The sequence below is a fragment of the Osmerus eperlanus genome, chromosome 9 (genome assembly GCF_963692335.1).
Source record: "Osmerus eperlanus chromosome 9, fOsmEpe2.1, whole genome shotgun sequence".
Lineage (NCBI taxonomy): Eukaryota > Metazoa > Chordata > Actinopteri > Osmeriformes > Osmeridae > Osmerus > Osmerus eperlanus.
Window position 1 is genome coordinate 4,350,571 of NC_085026.1, and position 19,189 is coordinate 4,369,759.

The following is a 19,189-nucleotide window of genomic DNA, read 5'->3' on the forward strand; positions in this document are numbered from 1 at the left end:
ATTTATCAACAATTTTCCCAAGATACAAACATACTTAGCAGTTTATAGGCAACACGTTATTGAGCAGACGCTGCCATCAGCGCCACTGTTCCTGTCAGGATGATGATTTGTGACAGACGGGGTAGTTGCACCGGAGCAGGAAACGGTCAACTGCTGAGCGACGAGGAGGGGTGACTACCTAAAAAGCCACAAACAACGTCGACATCAGTGAGCTCGAAGGCTTGCAGCACAATGTAGGTAATCGTATCGTATTCTCATGACACTACTCATAATAACTATACACTAGTGGATGCTGACGGTGAACAAGCAGACACGGATCGTGTAGTTACCGGGGCCGAAGAAAATGAAGGAGATAAAAGGCTGCGGTATGCGTTCATCGTTGGGGTTTCTGTCCCAGAGAAAGATCACTGGGCACCCCCTCATGAAGGAAGAATTTCAGAGACTTCGGTTGGCCGGCTGCACGAGCCTTTTCAAGAAAGACATGCTTGGGCACTTTGGTTGTGTCAATGCTATAGAGTTTTCCAACAATGGAGGAGAATATCTTGTGTCAGGTAAGTTGACAAGACATCTCTTACTGGAAATGGGCTGTGAATATTCCTTGAAACGGAAGCTTTCGCTACATACGTCTGATGGCTTGTTAGCTATCAAGCTACATTATCAATGCATGGCTATGTTTGGACTTGCACACCTAGCTATTTGGCTAGCTAGTTACAGTACTAACACCATTGTGCTATGCCTTTCTGTAATTAGCAAGTGGGACGTGTGACTAAACAAATGCGTTGTTGAGTAGAACTAAATAAATCCCACTTGCTTGTGTAGCTAGCTATAGCTACTATGCTGAAACGGAGCTTTCCAGTTTACAACTAATCCAGCTAGCACTAGCTTGCTAAGCTACCGATAACTAACCTAGCTGGAGGAGCTTGAGATGCATTGGCAATGACATAGAAGTTGACTGTCAATATGAGCAAGAAGTGTCAATCTTAGAAAATATGGAAACATCATCAATTTATAGCCTTCATTAAATATGTATTCGGTCAATTCAATCTGACTACCCTGGTTTTTGTTAGCTAGGATGACCAGAGATGTGTACATCCTAGTTAGCGAAGACTGATATTATAGCCGACCCTCGAACCGTAACACAAAGGTTAATGCATACAAATTCACATGCAGCTAGTAATAAGTTATTCTTTTTAATCTAGGAAAGCATTGTACAACCATAAGAAATTCAACTTAAGTTTAAATGTCCTGCTTTGTTAAGCTGGGAAAGGCAGCGATCTTGATAAGAACCAGTGCCTTGATTAATTGTCCTGTCGTTTTTAACGATAAAAAAACACAAAAGCATTTAGTTAATGATTCATTAACCTACATTGGGGTTGTTTGTTTCGGATTACATGGGTCACCTCTCCCATGTGTGCAGGAGGAGATGACCGCAGGGTTCTGCTGTGGCACATGGAGAAAGCCATCCATGGGCGAGCCAAGCCTCTGAAGCTGAAAGGGGAGCACCTGTCCAACATTTTCTGCCTGGCTTTCGATAGCACCAACAGGAGGGTCTTCTCCGGTGGTAAGGAGGGAAAACATCACCCATCACTTTGTAACATGTTGTTTCTGTGTCAGTCAGGGAGATGGAGATGTCTCGTAGTGAACATGCTGTTGGATCTGGTTAAATCACAACATGGTCAGGTTGATCCATGACATCATCAGTTTATTTACATGTAGTCTGGGTTCAGGAGTGTTGAGGCAACTGTTTTCTTATGGGGTTTAAACGGCTGTCATTGTGTTTGTGACAGTGGATCTGAGTTTGTGACAGTGGATCTGAGTTTGTGACAGTGGAACTGAGTTTGTGATAGTGGATCTTAGGGACCTTTCAGCCATCTCAATAGATGCTCTGTATAGGTTTTCTGAGGACTAAGTGAAAGTATAGCCCTCCTTCTGAAACTGGTTCAATGACAAGCCTCTTCTATATCTGGTCCACAGGCAATGATGAGCAGGTGATTCTTCATGACGTGGAAAGGTAAGTGCAGCAGAACACCTACAGCATCTACTGAATTTCCTACGCAATTAAACCACTGCAGCTTTTCAAAACGCATTTAGATAATACAAATGACTGAATCTAAACAGGAAGCAAAAGTCTCAACTGATGTTATAGCCTCCCGCGCTGCTCAACTTGCACCACATTGTTTTAACGGTTTGTTGTGTGTTGCTTGTTTGTTTGCGTTGCTTCAGGGGGGAGACTCTGAACGTGTTCCTGCATGATGATGCTGTATACGGCCTGTCGGTCAGTCCGGTCAACGATAACGTGTTCGCCAGCTCCTCTGACGATGGGCGTGTCCTCATCTGGGACGCGCGGGAGCCCCCTCATGGAGGTGTGTTGGGGTCTGTTGTGATCATGGAGGTGTGTTGGGGTCTGTTGTGATCATGGAGGTGTGTTGGGGTCTGTTGTGATCATGGAGGTGTGTTGGGGTCTGTTGTGATCATGGAGGTGTGTTGGGGTCTGTTGTGATCGTGGAGGTGTGTTGGGGTCTGTTGTGATAGTGGAGGTGTGTTGGGGTCTGTTGTGATCGTGGAGGTGTGTTGGGGTCTGTTGTGATCACGGAGGTGTGTTGGGGTCTGTTGTGATCATGGAGGTGTGTTGGTGTCTGTTGTGATCATGGAGGTGTGTTGGGGTCTGTTGTGATCAGTCTGTTGGGGTCTGTTGTGATCACGGGGGTGTGTTGGGGTCTGTTGTGATCATGGAGGTGTGTTGGGGTCTGTTGTGATCGTGAAGGTGTGTTGGTGTCTGTTGTGATCATGGAGGTGTGTTGGGGTCTGTTGTGATCATGGAGGTGTGTTGGGGTCTGTTGTGATCAGTCTGTTGGGGTCTGTTGTGATCATGGAGGTGTGTTGGGGTCTGTTGTGATCATGGAGGTGTGTTGGTGTCTGTTGTGATCATGGAGGTGTGTTGGGGTCTGTTGTGATCACGGGGGTGTGTTGGGGTCTGTTGTGATCATGGAGGTGTGTTGGGGTCTGTTGTGATCATGGAGGTGTGTTGGGGTCTGTTGTGATCATGGAGGTGTGTTGGGGTCTGTTGTGATCATGGAGGTGTGTTGGGGTCTGTTGTGATCAGTCTGTTGTGATCACGGGGGTGTGTTGGGGTCTGTTGTGATCACGGAGGTGTGTTGGGGTCTGTTGTGATCGTGGAGGTGTGTTGGTGTCTGTTGTGATCATGGAGGTGTGTTGGTGTCTGTTGTGATCATGGAGGTGTGTTGGGGTCTGTTGTGATCATGGAGGTGTGTTGGTGTCTGTTGTGATCATGGAGGTGTGTTGGTGTCTGTTGTGATCATGGAGGTGTGTTGGGGTCTGTTGTGATCAGTCTGTTGGGGTCTGTTGTGATCACGGGGGTGTGTTGGGGTCTGTTGTGATCATGTAGGTGTGTTGGTGTCTGTTGTGATCATGAGGGTGTGTTGGGGTCTGTTGTGATAATGGAGGTGTGTTGGTGTCTGTTGTGATCAGTCTGTTGGTGTCTGTTGTGATCATGGAGGTGTGTTGGTGTCTATTATGATCATGATGGTGTGTTGGTGTCTGTTAGGATCAGTCTGTTGGTGTCTGTTATGATCATGGAGGTGTGTTGGTGTCTGTTGTGATCATGGAGGTGTGTTGGTGTCTGTTGTGATCATGAAGGTGTGTAGGTGTCTGTTATGATCAGTATGTTGGTGTCTGTTATGATCATGGAGGTGTGTTGGTGTCTGTTGTGATCACGGAGGTGTGTTGGTGTCTGTTATGATCATGGGGGTGTGTTGGTGTCTGTTATGATCATGGGGGTGTGTTGGTGTCTGTTACAATCGTCAAGGTGTGTTGGTGTCTGTTATGATCATGGAGGTGTGTTGGTGTCTGTTATGATCATGGAGGTCTGTTGGTGTCTGTTATGATCATAGCTAATTAGACTGCACATTTAGCAAAGCAGTGTAGCTCAGTGGTACTGCTCTTGACTGCAGATTGAGAGGTCCCTGGTTCATATCCTTCCCTGTACGTCGCTTTTGGTAAAAAAATAACCCTATTGCACCAGCAGACATAGTCACTAGCAAGCCTAAGAGTTGGTCACTAGCTAGCGATCGACATGGCTTGTGTGTGCGCTCTGCTGTTGGAGTTGTCTACTCAGAGCTTCCTTACGGTGGCCCTGAAGTGCAAAACACACCCACTAATACGAGTACATCCCCCAAATGAAAACACTCCCCCCAAATAAGATGACTTGCTCACCTCCCCCCGAATACAAAGACACGCTCCCCCAAATGGGAAACAAAATTACATTAACTCAAAACGGAGAGGGTAGGTACAACACTTTCGTCGCTGATTGGATGCACAGTAACTAACAGGAAATAAGAAATTGATCGACAGAAGTACGACATGCAATAATGACAGTTACGTGCACCAGGACAGTTGTTTGGCTATCGAAGCATGTGGCAAGTACTTATGCAAAAGTATAAATTGCGTGTTAAACGTAAAAATCAATGGCCAAACAACTATCCTGGTCCACATAACTCTGTCATTATGGCATTTTGTACTCCTGTCGTGGACGATTAGTTTTTTTTTCCAAAAAGTCCTGCTTCCTTCAACTGCTTTTTAGCGTGCGCATACTTATTTTAATGTTGTGAAACGTTAACAGCATATCTAGGATTATTTCATAGGAATGTCCCTGATTTAAAGTTGACTCATATATTTGGGGGGAGTGTTTTCATTTGGGGGATGTACTCGTATTAGTGGGTGTGTTTTGCACTTCAGGGCCACTGTACTTCCTGGTACAAATGAGAGACACTGCTTTCAATGAGACTTTCTCATAATGCAAAAAGTAAGAATGAGTATTAAAAGGATGTGATCTACAGACCTGCATGTAGTGTTACTGTCCCATTGACCCCATCTTCAAGCAGATTCATACAGATTAACCTTATGTTTTAGAGTAAATGTATCCCTGGTATGTCCTCGGTCTAGAGTCAGAATCAGAATGGGTTTTAATCGCCATGATAGTTTGCACAGACAAGGAATTTGCTCTGGCAGGAAGGTGCATACATTAAACATATAGGAATCTTAAGAATTTAAATATGAGATCTAACTATACTAAAGGTACATAGACAATACTAGCAATACTTGGAATTAAAATAAAATATACAATAAAATATAAAGTTGCCATAAATTACAATATCAAAATACAAATATTACAAAAAATACACACGGTACAAAATAAACTTCTGTGTGTTCGAGAAGATGTGGAGTCCTAATAAACCTGCCGGTGTGTTCTAGAACCCTTCTGTCTGGCCAGCTACGCTTCAGCGTTCCACAGCGTGATGTTCAACCCGGCTGAGCCCAGACTGCTGGCCACAGCCAACTCCAAGGAGGGCGTGGGGCTCTGGGACATCAGGAAGCCACGCAGGTGAGACGCTTCCCGGCAGGTGGTTTTAACTGAATTAGTGCCGTCTATTTCTGGTGCTCCGCGTCCAGCAGGGGGAGCTGTTGAGCTACAATGAAATGAACTGACGTGTAAAATTGACCAAGTCATGTATGAGCTACATGATATTTCGATATTAATGATTAATTTAGATTCTGTTTGATTGCTCATATGTTGTTGTCTACCTATACCTGTAATGGACTATGAATAATATCTCTCTCACTGTAAATAACCCTCTGTCACTTTCTTCACCTCTACCCATCTCTCTTGCTGTTTCTCTCTTTTTTCCCCCTGTTGCTCTCTCAATCTCCTTTGCTCTCTCTCCTGCTCTCTCTGTCTTGCCCCCCCACCCCCGGCAGTTCTCTGCTGCGCTACGGCGGCAGCATGTCCCTGCAGAGCGCCATGAGCGTGCGCTTCAACAGCACGGGCACGCAGCTGCTGGCCCTGCGGCGCCGCCTGCCCCCGGTGCTGTACGAGCTGCACTCCCGCCTGCCCAGCTTCCAGTTCGACAACCAGGGCTACTTCAACTCCTGCACCATGAAGAGCTGCTGCTTCGCGGGGGACAAGGACCAGGTGGGGGGGGGGCATCATCACACTGGGGCACACAGCCCTGCAGGTTGACTGTTGGCTGTCTCCTCAGTGAGATGTGCGGCGAGTCAAACTGAGATGAGACTACGCTTTGTTAATCCTCAAGCAGGGACATTTGGGAAACAGACCCCGGTACCCCTTCAGTGGGTACTTGTTTGCCCGTGTAAGGAGTTTCGGTAGTCAAACTTGTCATACTGGAGAGTGGATGTCTTCCCTGAAGAGACTAGTTATGGAGGTGGGGTATGGGGAGGGGGTGAGTGGACTAGAGGGACCGGTGGGGAGGCAGGGTGAGGGGGGTGAGTGAGCCCCTGCTGGACAAGGCATGCTTCCTCCTGGTGAGCACGGAAGCCCCTGCTGCCAGCCAAGATCTCTCCCCCAAGCCCTTGCAGACATGACCTCATCCAGCAGACACGCTTATTTATGTTCCCGTTGAGCCGGGGTGTCAAGGAGGGCTGTGTGAGGGCCGAAAACTGAGCCCTCCCCGGGGGATACAGCAGAGCTGAACTGCAGAAGTCAGAGGATTATTCCAGTGGCGTGTTAGACGGGGGGGGGGGGGAGGAAGAGGGGTGGATAGATAGACAGATGAAGGAAGGGGGAGGAGAAAGAAGTCGAGTAGTATGTGACAGGTGGAGGAGGGGGAGAGGGGATGAGCAGTGAGAACATCAGCTGGACTGGCTGGTGTGGGGGTGTTACATTCCTACCTGACATGTGACCTGAGGGGAAAGAGCAGGAGATGGAGGTAGAGTAGGAGGTGACAGTTTGAGGAGGTAGGGAGGGAAAAGGGAAGGTGGAGGTAGAGGGGGAGGAGGAAACTCCAGGTGTTAGATCCAGATGTTGCCAAATTCCCAGACGATCCTAGTAAGAGTCACTGTGCTTGATGATTATAAAAAATAAAAATAAAAATTCTAAAGCAAATACATTTTCTGCCCAGCGGGGTAAATACATTTTACACCACGTCTCAGAATCTGCCTTCTTTCAGAGAAGAGATATTTCAAAATGCCTGACTGGTGACTGCTGCCTTCAAACTTCTACTGGAAAATTTGACAAGATGTCCATATAAGAAGTAAAAGTGGTGTGTAGTTCTGTAACCTCATGACCCTGTTGTTTTTTTAGTACATCCTGTCTGGATCTGATGACTTCAACCTTTACATGTGGAGAATCCCTAAAGATCCTGAAGCTGGTAAGAGTGTGTGTATATACAGTGTGTCTGTGAATGTGTGTGTCTACTAAGGCTGGGCGATATATAAAAACGTGATATCACGATATTGTCAAAACATTTACGATATTCAATATATAAAAAAACATGATTTTCTTTTGCCTCCATTAGAAAACAACAAAAACTATTTAGATAGAACAGCTATTGTTACAAAGTACAAAATGTGTAGTGCAAATTTAAGCAGTTGCCATACCATGGTACTTGCAACTTTACAACATGGACCTCACATGTAAGATTTCATGCAGAGGTCCTTATGTGGCAGGACAAAAAGAGAGCAAAAGAGAGTGCGCGTGCAATTTTAAGTTTGTGAGCATGTGCTCAAACGGTGTCTGTGTGTGTGTGTGAACACAGAGGAGCCAGACGGTGCGATATTATCGCTAATATTCGATATATCGCCCAGCCCTCGTGTCTACCAGATGTTAACCCCTGCCTCCCTCTGCCCAGGTGGCCCAGGGCGCGTGGTAAACGGTGCCTTTATGGTTCTGAAGGGCCACCGCTCCATCGTCAACCAGGTCCGGTTCAACCCTCACACTTACATGGTGTGCTCCTCTGGCGTGGAGAAGGTCATCAAGGTCAGTAACCCCGGCGCCGTGGCAGCCCTACGCCAAGGGACACGTCAGTGTTGACTGCAAAATCCCTCCTCCCTCGCTCCGTCTGCACCCCCACTGTCTCTGACAAGTCTGGAGAGAATGCCTAGGGGAGGAATACAGAAACACACCAATACTCGTCTCTGGTTCAACAGAAACACACCAATACTCCTCTCTAGTTCTACAGAAACACCAATTTTCCTCTGGTTCTACAGAAACACACCAACACTCCCCTCTGGTTCCATAGAAACACACCACGACTCAAAATCAAATCCATATGGATTTGTATAGCCTTTTTTTACAAGCAAGGTCTCAGAAACACTCTGGTTATACAGCAACACACAAACACTCTTCTTTGGTTCCACAGAAACAGTCCAACACTCCTCTGGTTCCATTTCAAAGAGACACAGGTGCTGTAATCCCACAGAGAACCACCCAGTTGTTCTCCTGAGTGATGATCCTGGCAATGATGGTGATAATTGAGCCCACTGTCCCAGGACTGACCTGGTGAATCAGAGGCCTTAAGCTTCACCCAGCTCATCATTTCTTTAATAATGACTCTGTCACTCTCTCCACTCAGACAGCTGACAGGCCTGGGCTTGAAGGGAGGGAGGGCCTGTTGATTCACCCCCTCCTCCCTCTTGCCCCTTCCCCCCCCCCCCTCCTCCCTGATACAGAAGTATGACTCTTGTATGTGTACACCAGCACAACAGCCATATTTCATTGTGAGTCATGTTCACATTGCGAGAGCTTACAACCTGTAGTTACAAACGCACATGAATGGAAACGATGCAGTCATTGTGGAAGGTTGTGACAAGTAGTGTTCCAAACAGCAGATCAGTCACCACAGTGACTATTGTCATGGGACTATTTGGGATATTAACAAAGCCATTGATCAAATTGACACAAATTGTGGATGCATGGCGTTTGGTCTGCTTTTCAGTATCTGTCTCTGGTCTGAGCGGTCTGTGACCTGTGGTGTGTTGACTGCTCCAGTGTGTGCATGATTCTCTACTGGAGGTGACATGAGAGCATCACCCTCTACTTATTGACTGCATACAGTAACTCTCCCAGCTGGGCCATTGTGTTGTCTGCTGTAGTGTGAAAGCTGATACCTGCCCAGGTGCTGTGGAAGAACAGAGTATTATTAGCAGGGAGTGGTTGCCTTTTAAACCTGACCCTCTGCTCTTCTCTAATCTCCCTTCCCTATCCTGCTCCTCCTCTACCTGACTCCCCCTTTCACCTCTCCTCTCCTTCCCCCACTCACCCCCTCTCCTACTCACCCCCCCCCCCCCCCAGCTGTGGAGCCCTTACAAGCAGCCTGAAAGCCTGGGGGACCTGGAGGGTCGCGTTGAGGACAAGTCCCGGAGCCTGTACACCCACGAGGAGTACATCAGCCTGGTTCTGAACAGTGGCAGCGGCCTCTCCCATGACTATGTCAGCCAGTCCATCCAGGAGGATCCGCGCATGATGGCGTTCTTCGACTCGCTGGTCCGCCGCGAGATTGAGGGCTGGAGCTCCGACTCGGACAGCGACCTGAGCGAGGGCGCCATCCTGCAGCTCCACGCCCGCGGCCGGCGCCCCACGCGGAGGACCGCCACTGCCGCCGTGCCCACCCCCCCTCCCGCTGCCGTCTCTGGTCATCATAGCGACTCGGACCCCTCCTCCTCTTCTCCCCTGCCGGTGCCTGAGACACCGACGCCGACCGCCCTGCCCCTCCCGGAGGAGGAAGGGGCAGGGCCGCTGAGGAGGCGGGGCAGGCGGCCGCACCACCAGTCGGCCTTCCTGCTGGACCTGGTGAACGAGGATTCGGACTCCAGCGGGTTCTGGCCCGACCCCATGCCCCGGCCTCGCTCTCCCAGCCCCAGGGACAACTCCACCCTCTCCCAGAGCACCTCCTCGCCAGCCGGCGCCTCCTCGTCCTCGTCCTCCTCCACCTCCTCCAGCAGCAGCGAGGACGAGGAGCGCCGCAGGGCCAGCACGAGGCAGCGCAACGCGGCCCGGAGGCGCCGCATGCACTTCCCCTCCCACTCGGCGGAGAGGCCCGCGTCCGTGCAGGCGCTGTACTCGGGGGCGGACTCCTGCAGCTACCCCAAGATTTCCCTGGAGGACGCCTCCTCCTCCTCAGAGGAGACGCAGGGCTCCGCCTACATTCACAGGTCCACCCCAAAGAACAAGGGGCGACCCCAGCACCCCCCTTCCACGCTGCCGCACCCCAACTCCGCCCCCCCGTCTCCTGGTATCCACGGCAACGAGGAGGGAGACTGCGGGACGGATCCGCGAGGGTGGCGCCTGACCACCTCCCCCCGCTCTGGGGACGAGCTGGGCCGGGAGAGGACGGCGTCTCGCTGTAAGGAGCGGGAGGCGAGGGGGGACCTTCTGGAGGCGTCGGACAGCGCAGAGGAGAGCGGCGTGGGCCAGAGTGGCAGCTCCTTGGTCCTGGACGGGAGCTTGGCCTCTCCCGGCCACCTGAGCCCTGGGGTGAATGGGCAGCGCCGGACTGGGGGCCCCCACAGGTCCCAACCGGGTCAGAACAACCCCACACGCTCATCCGAGTCTGAGGGAGAGGCGGTCATTAAGCCCACGGACACTAGGACATTGGTGGAGGAACAGGCCTCCCTCAGAGGTCAGGGGGGGGTCAAAAGGACTCATAGGGGGTCAGGGGAGGGGGGGTCGGGGGCACAGCCTTCAGAGAAGAAGTTCAAGACATGATGGCGCCTGGCGTTTTTGTGAGTGTCGATGGACAGGTGAAGGGTTCGGTTTTACAGACTTACCTGAGGGTGTGTGTAGGATGTGGTTTTCACAGCTCAGTATCTGGTTTGATATTATCCTAAAGAACTGCTGAAAGATGCTGCTGTGATGCAGAGGGAAGCTACCATTCAGAAGAGTTGAGACATGGCGGTCTTGAGGTTTCATATTCCCACAGGAACAGAGGATAGTGTTTATGGACATTTGTTTTTGCATACTTTGGATGTTGTCATCTTTCTTAAGGTCGAACCGCTGATGACGCTGAAACGTAAACAAACTCAAATCCAAGCTAAAGAATAACATTGACAATAATGGTATTGTAAGTGAATTTGCAAATGATTAAGTTGTGTGCATAAATCTTTTGATTGTATGCTTTAAAAATAAACGCATAGATGTTTTTATCCTTTTTTCGTTAAGGAAATATGTTCAGAGACAAGACTTCTGTTTCAAGGTTTGATAGAAAATATAAAATTCAGTTTGTTGCTGAGAGTGAACTGGAGAATCCTTCCTTTTCAAGAGCGATTCTCTGACTGCTTCAGGGTGCCTGAGTGAGGACTGTCTCCATGGCGATCTTGGTGTGCACCATCTGCTTTTAATTTTGCATTATAGTTATGTGTTCAGTGTCCCTACTTACCAATAGGTTTATTCTCCTCCCTCTTTATCCAACAAATGGATATCACCAGTCAGCCATGTTTTTGCTTCTTGCAATAAAGAATAACCTGTTTTCCAGTGATAACATGAATTGTTACTATGATGCTATGATCTGATTGATGCTAGGATCAGGATGGTTAGCATTCAGAATTTTTACTCAAACAACCCTGCATATGTTGGGGACAGTCCTTTCATTTCAACATTTACATGATGGTGTCAACAAACTTTCTTTTTTTAATCAAACAATGAAATAAACCGTTTTCATCTTAAGGGGTAAAAATAACATTGTGTTTTTTTGGTGAACTGTTTTTCCATAATAAGACTAAAACATATATTTTGGCCATGGAACGAGACTGAATCACCATGGCAACAAGGCTTCAACTCTCCTAAGAAGAAGCCCATTCCATTCAGCATCGTGACCCTGAACAGACAATGTTGACAGATTTTAATGTTAAGAGGCTCCAACGCCCAGGGAGATCTTGTTGATTAATTAATTCATTTTATATTCAGTGGTGAAATGGGTGAGTTGTGGGCCGTTTTTATTTATATTTTAAACCCCTGTCAAAATGAGAAACCGTTAGTGATATGAACCGCCACACTATTGCAACACTTGCATCCCATTGCACAGAAGTTCAAAATGGTGAAGAATTCCTCTGGAGTTTTCAGTAACAAAACAATGATGTCTGGTCAGGTTCTGAATGCCCATATATGGACTAACGTCTTCCCATCAGATAAGGAAGCCACGCCCTCTCAGACGGCTACAGATTCCCCAGCTGTCCCATGGTCAGAATGGGGTAGATGATGTCACCGTTGTCTAGGAAACCATGATGCTGGTGGTCTCCCAAGTTCACAAGGCAGCACAGTCTGTTGTCAGACAAAGACGACACCAGTGTGTTTGCTTCCCTCGACTACACACGCATCATCTCTGGCCCGTGGTGAAATGCTAATCGTAGGGCAGCCAGACATACTGTAGGAGGTTATCTGGTCGTTTGTGCTTGTCTCCTCTGAAAGATATCTTGCCTGTCCGCAGTCGGAACCCTTGTTTGAGCGGTCTCTTATCTACAGGAAAGGGACGCTCTTCATTTCACCGTCTTTGGCGTGTATATAAACAAGGAAATCTTGTATCGGGTTGTTGAATATTCTCCCGCATATTCAGAAATGCAACTTTCTGTTAGTCCAATCATATTTCAATCACTATGAACCCACCTCACCCCCGTTACTAATTTGGACATTTAAAATAAATCCTCTAAACCTAGTTATTCCATACATGGCATTATATCTGGAGACAGGATGCCTGTATTTGAATTCTCTCCACAACATGCCTGGAATGCCTTGGTAAGTTGCCAGTGAACAATCAAATAAAGCAGCTCTTCACACGACCTTTGCCTTAAAGAGTCGGCGCAAGCTACTTGTCTTTATCCAACTATTTGCATCACTGTCTTGTCCCGAAGTTTTGTGTTATTTAGGGGTTGTGGTTGTCATTTTTGTTTTAGTTGACTTTGCCAAAGTTCTTTGAATAAACCGTCAAAAGAGAGTTTTGTCAGTTAAAACCTGGTAGTCGACTGTAAACTTTCTTTGGTTCTCAATCTAACTGCACAGAAGTCGCACCCACTGTGAAAAGAAGTCTGCCTCTTTAAACTAAGGAGGTCTTTTAAATAGGGACCATTCAGTGAGTTGGCAGTCTATGCTCTAATCTGTGACATCACTTTCCCAAACATTCAGCCGCTTGGAAGTTTGTCCATATATGGAAGAGCGCTCCAGTTTCATAGAGCTACTGTCTACTGGAGACCGGGGCTACCCCGTGTAGGCAGCTTTCCCGGTGAGCGAGGTCTCCTCGCGGAGTACGCAGCTTTACCTTACAAGGCTGAAAGGCCGGGACCGCAGCTCGATATGTTTACTTGACAGCCATTGTTCCGGTGGTCCATCACCTGGCTCGCTCACCTGACCTTCTTCGGAACAGGGGTGACCGAGGACATATGGAACGATGTCTACGTTTTTTATTGGTCGCATACAGTTCAATGTAGGCCTAACTATACATCTTGTACGAGAATCTAACTGTTAAACAGTTAATGTATTAATTAAGTGATATGTATTTTGTGTGAATTAAATGTGATTTATATAGGCCTACCTTGTATGAGAAATTATTTACTTCAATTTAAGACAAACAAGTTAGGCATAGGGCTTATTATCGACCGAGCCATATGGACAACATACTGGACAAAATGCTGAAAATGCAGCTCCAAATGCTGAGTGCCCATGTTTTAGACTAGGCCTGTGCGCCTACAGAACAAAACACCTAAGGTGACCTTACCTACCTGCCTTGTCTAGGGTTGTGTTTAAGTCCTAACCCTGATGAAAGGGGTTGCTTTTTGTCCGTTTTACATAAAACGTTGTAACAGATTACAACGTATCCAATCACACTATTAGATGTTTAGTGCAGTCAACCATACCTAAACAGTCAACCAACGTTAAGCCTTTTAGTTGACAGTTCCCAAAGCCAATAGTGTTTGACTACATCTTAAGAGGCGGGTCTTATAGTTGTCCTGTATCCAATCAGATGGGTATTTGCACCATGGGTTTCATTTTTTCTTTGAAGCAAAGTTTTGCGTCTGTCGGCGGCGCTCAGGACCTGCCTACTTATAGCTTTCCATTCTAGCCCGCTTGAAAGAAAAAAAAACCTCCACACAGATAGAAAAGAAAGACGGAGAGTAAGACCCGTGCGAGTTAGCGGAGAGGGAGGGACAGCGAGTCAGGAAGACACCGAAAAGCCGGGGGAGGACCGTTAATTTCATCCACACCGTCTTGAATGCGTGGGGGAGAATAACGTATTGCTGTAACATCCCCTCATCGAGAAAAGGTGGAATACTAGAGAAAGAGGTGAAATACAGCCACATCGATATGGATTCATATGATGCAGACGAAAACTGTTACATGCCTCAAGAAGATGACTGGGACCGGGATCTACTTCTGGACCCCGCGTGGGAAAAGCAGCAAAGAAAGGTGAGAGACAACACAGATCGCAGCCGATAGTGATTTCCATCCCGGTGCGTAAAGGTGCTTGAACGCAAACTGCAGCAAAGACGTGGGGCGCGCGAGAGGGGAAAAATGACAATTTGAAACTGATACAGCTTGATACATTACAGTTCAATTTAAGCTTTTAAGCAATTTGCCGTAGCTTTCATTAAATCATATTTTAAAACGCTTCGAGCATGATGCCGTTTAAACTATACGGCTATCGGTGTCAAACGATGGATGTTCATCGTGTCTTTTAGACATTTAGTTTACAGAGAGGCTACAACTCTAGTGCAGTGCCGACGATGTAGCCAGTACAGTTGCATATTGTCAAAAGTTTAAAAGAATATGTATTTGTCGTAAATGACATCTTTACAAAAGGTATTGTGATCACAACACCATGTGAATTTGTAAAATCCTCTCACCATATAGGCCCACCCACACACCATCCTTGAAAAAACAATTAAGATTGGATATTGTACGCCCACCGTTCAGTGCAACAGATGTCAGCCATCACTTAAATTGCTACATCCAGCCAGTTTTCCCTCTACAAAATATTTGAATGTATATTTTTTGTGATTTTAAAGAACGCATAGGTTGTTTACTTACTCTAAGTGAACTGATTTGGTGTAATTTGATGTGTTTGAATAAATGCTTTAGTAATGGAGTCACTTAGGACCGATTTGGAGACCGTGTGCCACATCTGTGTACCCTCGCGCTCCCACACTTCAGTGGAGTTTGAACTGGGGGAAGAACATTCTGGGGAATCTGAGCGAGCAGTGTGGTTTGGGTTGGGCTTGCATTGGAGCGAGCGTGCCCAAAAATGGTCATAAACGGCCCCTCTTGCTGCAGTTGGAAAACTTTTTCCCAGTTTCTTTTTTGTAGTTTGAAAGCTTCGGCTTCCAGTTTCCTGAATTATGTCATCGCCAGACTGCTACCGGTGAAAGCGAAAAATGCAACGTTTAGGCATGAATAATTATCGACTCCTCTCGCCTGACTTACCTAGAGACATCATTCAGAAACCCTGCAGTTCTTGCGCTGTTGGATTATCTGATAACGATGTTGTTAATGACAATACCATGTTGTTTCCCCTGGAAAACACACTGTGTGTGAGAGAGAGATGGGGAGGGGAAAGGGGGGGTGGGGGTGGGGGGTGGTGGTCACATGTTTTCAACCAGATCCAGAATTGTATCATGTGTATCTGGGCAAAGAAGTATAGATAAGTAGGTTGTGTTGAGCTCTGACTAGACACAAAGATAAGTATGGGGTGGAAGCAGGGAATAAGGGAGGGCTGTTCGTGGCTGGCATGTGCTAGGCCCCGGGGGAAGCATATTTGACTAGCCCACACACATTACCCCGCGCTGCTTTCTCCAGGCTTCATCAAACCCCCACTTCCTTACGAAAGATGAACTCAGCCTGTCCACAAATCCACAAAGACCCATTTAACGTTTAGATGCGAAACTAGCACCTTTTAATTAGGTATTTGTACCTGTTTCTTGACTGGAACTTGAGGCGCTGGGTGAACTGGCAGAGCTGGAAGATATGCAGTTTTTCGACTAGCCTCATTCAAGTCTTAACTTGACTTGTGACTGTGAAGTGTAGAGGCACTCAGAGCCTCTTATCTCAGGAATTTTACTGTCTTTCCAAAGCCAACTGACTGTTACAAAGTCACGGTATGTTTCTTTTCATCTGCAGCAATTAGTTATCATCATCATTTTGAAACCAAGGCTAATTTCCTGTATGAATTGTGTTCCGTGAACAGACTTGTGTGAAGTGCCAAGCAATGTGGCAGGTTGTCTGTGGATGAGCATGATGTTTTGATAGCACCTCATTTTTGTCTTTTGCTCCGTCCCCCTATCTCTGTCTCTCTTTCTTCTCTCTCTCATCATATCTGTTTTTCATCTCACACCACTCTGTTCTCCATTCTTCAGTGTTGTCGTTGCTGGAGGTGGAGTGCAGGTGTTTACCACTGGGGCTAATTTGTCCAGGCTTGTCCTTATAAGGAAGGGAGCCGTACCTTCACTTTTACTGTGGGTAAACCCCACCTCCATACCACAGACTACACTCACCCACCCACCCCTCCCTACATACATACCCACCCCCAACATTCCTCTGCTCGGGTTGTGCCAAGGTGCAGATAAGGTTAATTGAATACACAATCCATTCAGTTAATGTCTGGATGAAAGTTCATCACATCCATCCGTCCCCGAGGCATGGGGAGCCCAGAAAGGCAGAAAAGGGCTGGGTACACAAAAAAACAGGGCCCTACTCCATTTCAAGTGTGTGTGTGTGGAATGTATTAATTTAGCAGACGCTTTGATCTGAAGTGACACACAGAGGGGGATTTGAACCTGCAACCTCTTGATCCTTAGTTGTCCATTAGTCCACCCTCTGCAGGCAAATGGTTAAAATATGGACCTGCCCTTTTGTCTGACTGAGTTACAGGAAAGCAAAGCCACTGTAGGTGAATCAGTCATCAGACTTGTCATGGCTCCAGTGCTGACTAAGGAGCTGAGTGGTTGGGGTGGAGCTGGGGCATCAGTCCAACACTAGCATCCTGCCTTGCACCTCTGCTGCCTGGTTGTGTAAGGACGAGGGTTTATGACAGGTCCAGTCGACGCTCGTCAGAATCACAGAATGTCTCCTGTCATCGGATTCCTCCCTGCTTTCCCATAATGCACCCCATTTCTATCTATGGGCAACCCACTTTCAACAAAAGAGGAACAGAGGCATAGACTAGCAGCAGTGACAAAGCCTGGAATGTCAAAATCCTTCTCTGTGTTCTTCCCTGTTCTGCTACTTTCTACTGTGTTCTGCTCGGTTCTGCTCTGTTTACTGTGCTCTACTCCACTCTGTTGGCTCTATGGCTACTCGGCTCTACTCTATACTACTCTGTCTCTATTGTACTCTCCTGTGCTCTGCTCTACTTGACTTTAATCTACTTTATTTCTTTTCTACTCTACTCTACTCATCTCTGCTCTGCTCTATTCCACTCTACTCTGCTCTACTCTGAGTCTGTGTCTGTCTTTGTCTCCTCCTTGTCTGTCTCCTCAGACACAGTCCCTCATCATCTGGACACAACATGTCTGCTATCCTCATACTTCAGCATATGCTGCTATACTTTATACATAATGCTATCCATGCTGTCCTAGACCCAGATACTCTACTCACAGCCCATAAGCTGACAGCTTCCTGTTTGACGCTGCCTTTTCATCTCAGGATGTTCCATCCAGGACACTTTTCATGGAAAGCCAATAGCAAGACAAAGAAAGACAAGAAATCGTCCATCACGTCTCAGCGCTTGCGTCCTCGGCTGATAAAGACGTGAGCTATCTGCTCCGTCTGCTCAGAGGGCCTCACTGCAGGCTGACCTGCCTCGCCTCGCTCACGCTGCCTCGCCCCTGCCTCGTTAACTCTGAGTGATGGGGTCATACACACTCTGGAAATCACATATACAGATGCCTACACACACACATACACTCACGTATATACACACGCACATACACACACACTCTTACACACCATACACACATACATGATTCAGTCTTCTACCGCTGTCTTCCATCCTATACATCTCTCTTCTCTCACGCCTCTCACCCCTTCCTCGTCTTCTCCTCCCTCCCACTCTCTTCATTTTTCTTCATCATCCCTCCACCCCTGACATGCACTGCACAATACTGCAAATGACTGACTGGAGAACCAAGAGGTAAGTCCTGCTTCACCCAAAGGGTTGGAAATGCTCAATAGAACACATCCATGTGTTCTATTTTTTGCGGTCTGGAAAAATAAAGCCTCGTCTGCTCATTAAGTTTACCACCGCCGGTAAAGACTAGGCTGTTTGAGGAGTCAAATGTGTGCAATTAACCAGCTCTTATCAGAAGGGTTTTTAAATGGCAGGTCAGAGATGCAAATCCCTTTTTTTTATTCGGCCCAAGCTCCAAATTTGAAAGGTTGGGGTAATAAATGTAGATTGGATATTTGAGGATACGACAAGACCTAGTATTAGTATTAAGTATTTTGTTTGCTTCGCTACACTAATAAGATTTCACTGTGTGTACTTCACTATGGTGTGTGTGTGTGCGTGTTCACCCCTTACGCTGGTGTAGTTGTGTCGATGCCGTGAGTCTGATGAACTGAAGCCCTGGCCTGCGCTGGGTGAATTCCACTTCCAGCGTGGGATTTGGAGGTCGGTGGGGTTCTTCCTGTGGAGCAGAGGGCGAGGGGAGAGGGTTCCGGAGGCAGGCTGTAGTTCTAGAATGTGTCTGAACCCACCGTGGAGTTGTGGTCACATGTTCCGCTGAGGATAACCCCGAGGCAGAAGGAGATTTTATGGGCAATCTCTCTGCACGTCTCCTAAAGCACCAGCAGCTTCTTCCAGCAGCGCTCACGATGCAGAGCACTGAGCTGAGACCATCTCCTGCTGTAGTGGAGTCGTGCTGTAGCGCTGTTCTGCACTTGATGTTCCTGTGTGTCTGCAGAAGCTTTTGTTTGCTCTCAGGCCCGTGTGTTATGCATGTATGTTACTGTGTGTGTGTGTCATGCAAGTGTGGTAGTGTGTGGGTGTGTATTATGCATGCGTGTTATTGTGTGTGTATTATGCACGAATGTTATTGTGTGTGTGTTATGCATGTGTACTATTGTGTGTGTGTGTGTATTTTGCGTGTGTGTGTATTATGCATGTGTGCTACTGTGTCTGTGTGTGTTTGAAAGGTAGCTACATGACTCTAGCACAGGAGACAGCTGGCATGTGTCTCATGCAAGTGAAAACAGAGGAGAGTAAACAGATACCGTGGCAACAGCAGGCACACCTTTCTATGCAGTTGCCCTGTGGGTGGAGCTTAGGGAGGAGGGAGCGGGGAGGGAGGGAGTTAGGGGCGAAAGGTGAGGACCTCAGACAGCGCAGCTTTCAGCCGGGCACAAAGAGAGTGTGTCCAACCGGCTGTCCACTGTTGCCGTGTCAACCTGTCCTGA

The 19,189-nt window shown here is 47.5% G+C and overlaps 2 protein-coding genes across 4 annotated transcripts in view; both read left to right on the plus strand.

Moving 5' to 3' along the window:
- Nucleotides 1-97: 97 nt before the first annotated feature.
- On the plus strand, nucleotides 98-11,497 carry dcaf5 (ddb1 and cul4 associated factor 5). Its single transcript, XM_062470408.1, has 9 exons — nucleotides 98-551; nucleotides 1,418-1,561; nucleotides 1,975-2,011; nucleotides 2,224-2,363; nucleotides 5,272-5,401; nucleotides 5,776-5,989; nucleotides 7,118-7,184; nucleotides 7,665-7,792; nucleotides 9,107-11,497. The coding sequence occupies exons 1-9, from the start codon at nucleotides 344-346 to the stop codon at nucleotides 10,517-10,519; spliced, it is 2,481 nt and encodes an 826-aa protein (XP_062326392.1). The 5' UTR covers nucleotides 98-343; the 3' UTR covers nucleotides 10,520-11,497.
- A 2,317-nt stretch (nucleotides 11,498-13,814) lies between these two features.
- actn1 (actinin, alpha 1) overlaps nucleotides 13,815-19,189 on the plus strand; it is a 32,225-nt gene continuing 26,850 nt past the window's right edge. For 2 of the 3 annotated variants that reach the window (XM_062469317.1, XM_062469316.1), the window contains exon 1: nucleotides 13,815-14,206. In XM_062469317.1, coding sequence (XP_062325301.1) covers nucleotides 14,105-14,206 — 102 coding nt within the window. In that variant the 5' untranslated portion in view covers nucleotides 13,815-14,104. The remainder of the gene's footprint in view (nucleotides 14,207-19,189) is intronic. The other variant, XM_062469315.1, reaches the window with a different exon arrangement.

Excerpts from the sequence above, each read along its gene's own strand:
- dcaf5 (XM_062470408.1), top strand. The coding sequence starts at position 344 with ATGAAGGAGATAAAAGGCTGCGGTATGCGTTCATCGTTGGGGTTTCTG. Across the intron at positions 2,012-2,223 it reads ATTCTTCATGACGTGGAAAG|GGGGGAGACTCTGAACGTGT; the intron begins GTAAGTGCAGCA and ends GCGTTGCTTCAG. Across the intron at positions 5,402-5,775 it reads GACATCAGGAAGCCACGCAG|TTCTCTGCTGCGCTACGGCG; the intron begins GTGAGACGCTTC and ends CACCCCCGGCAG.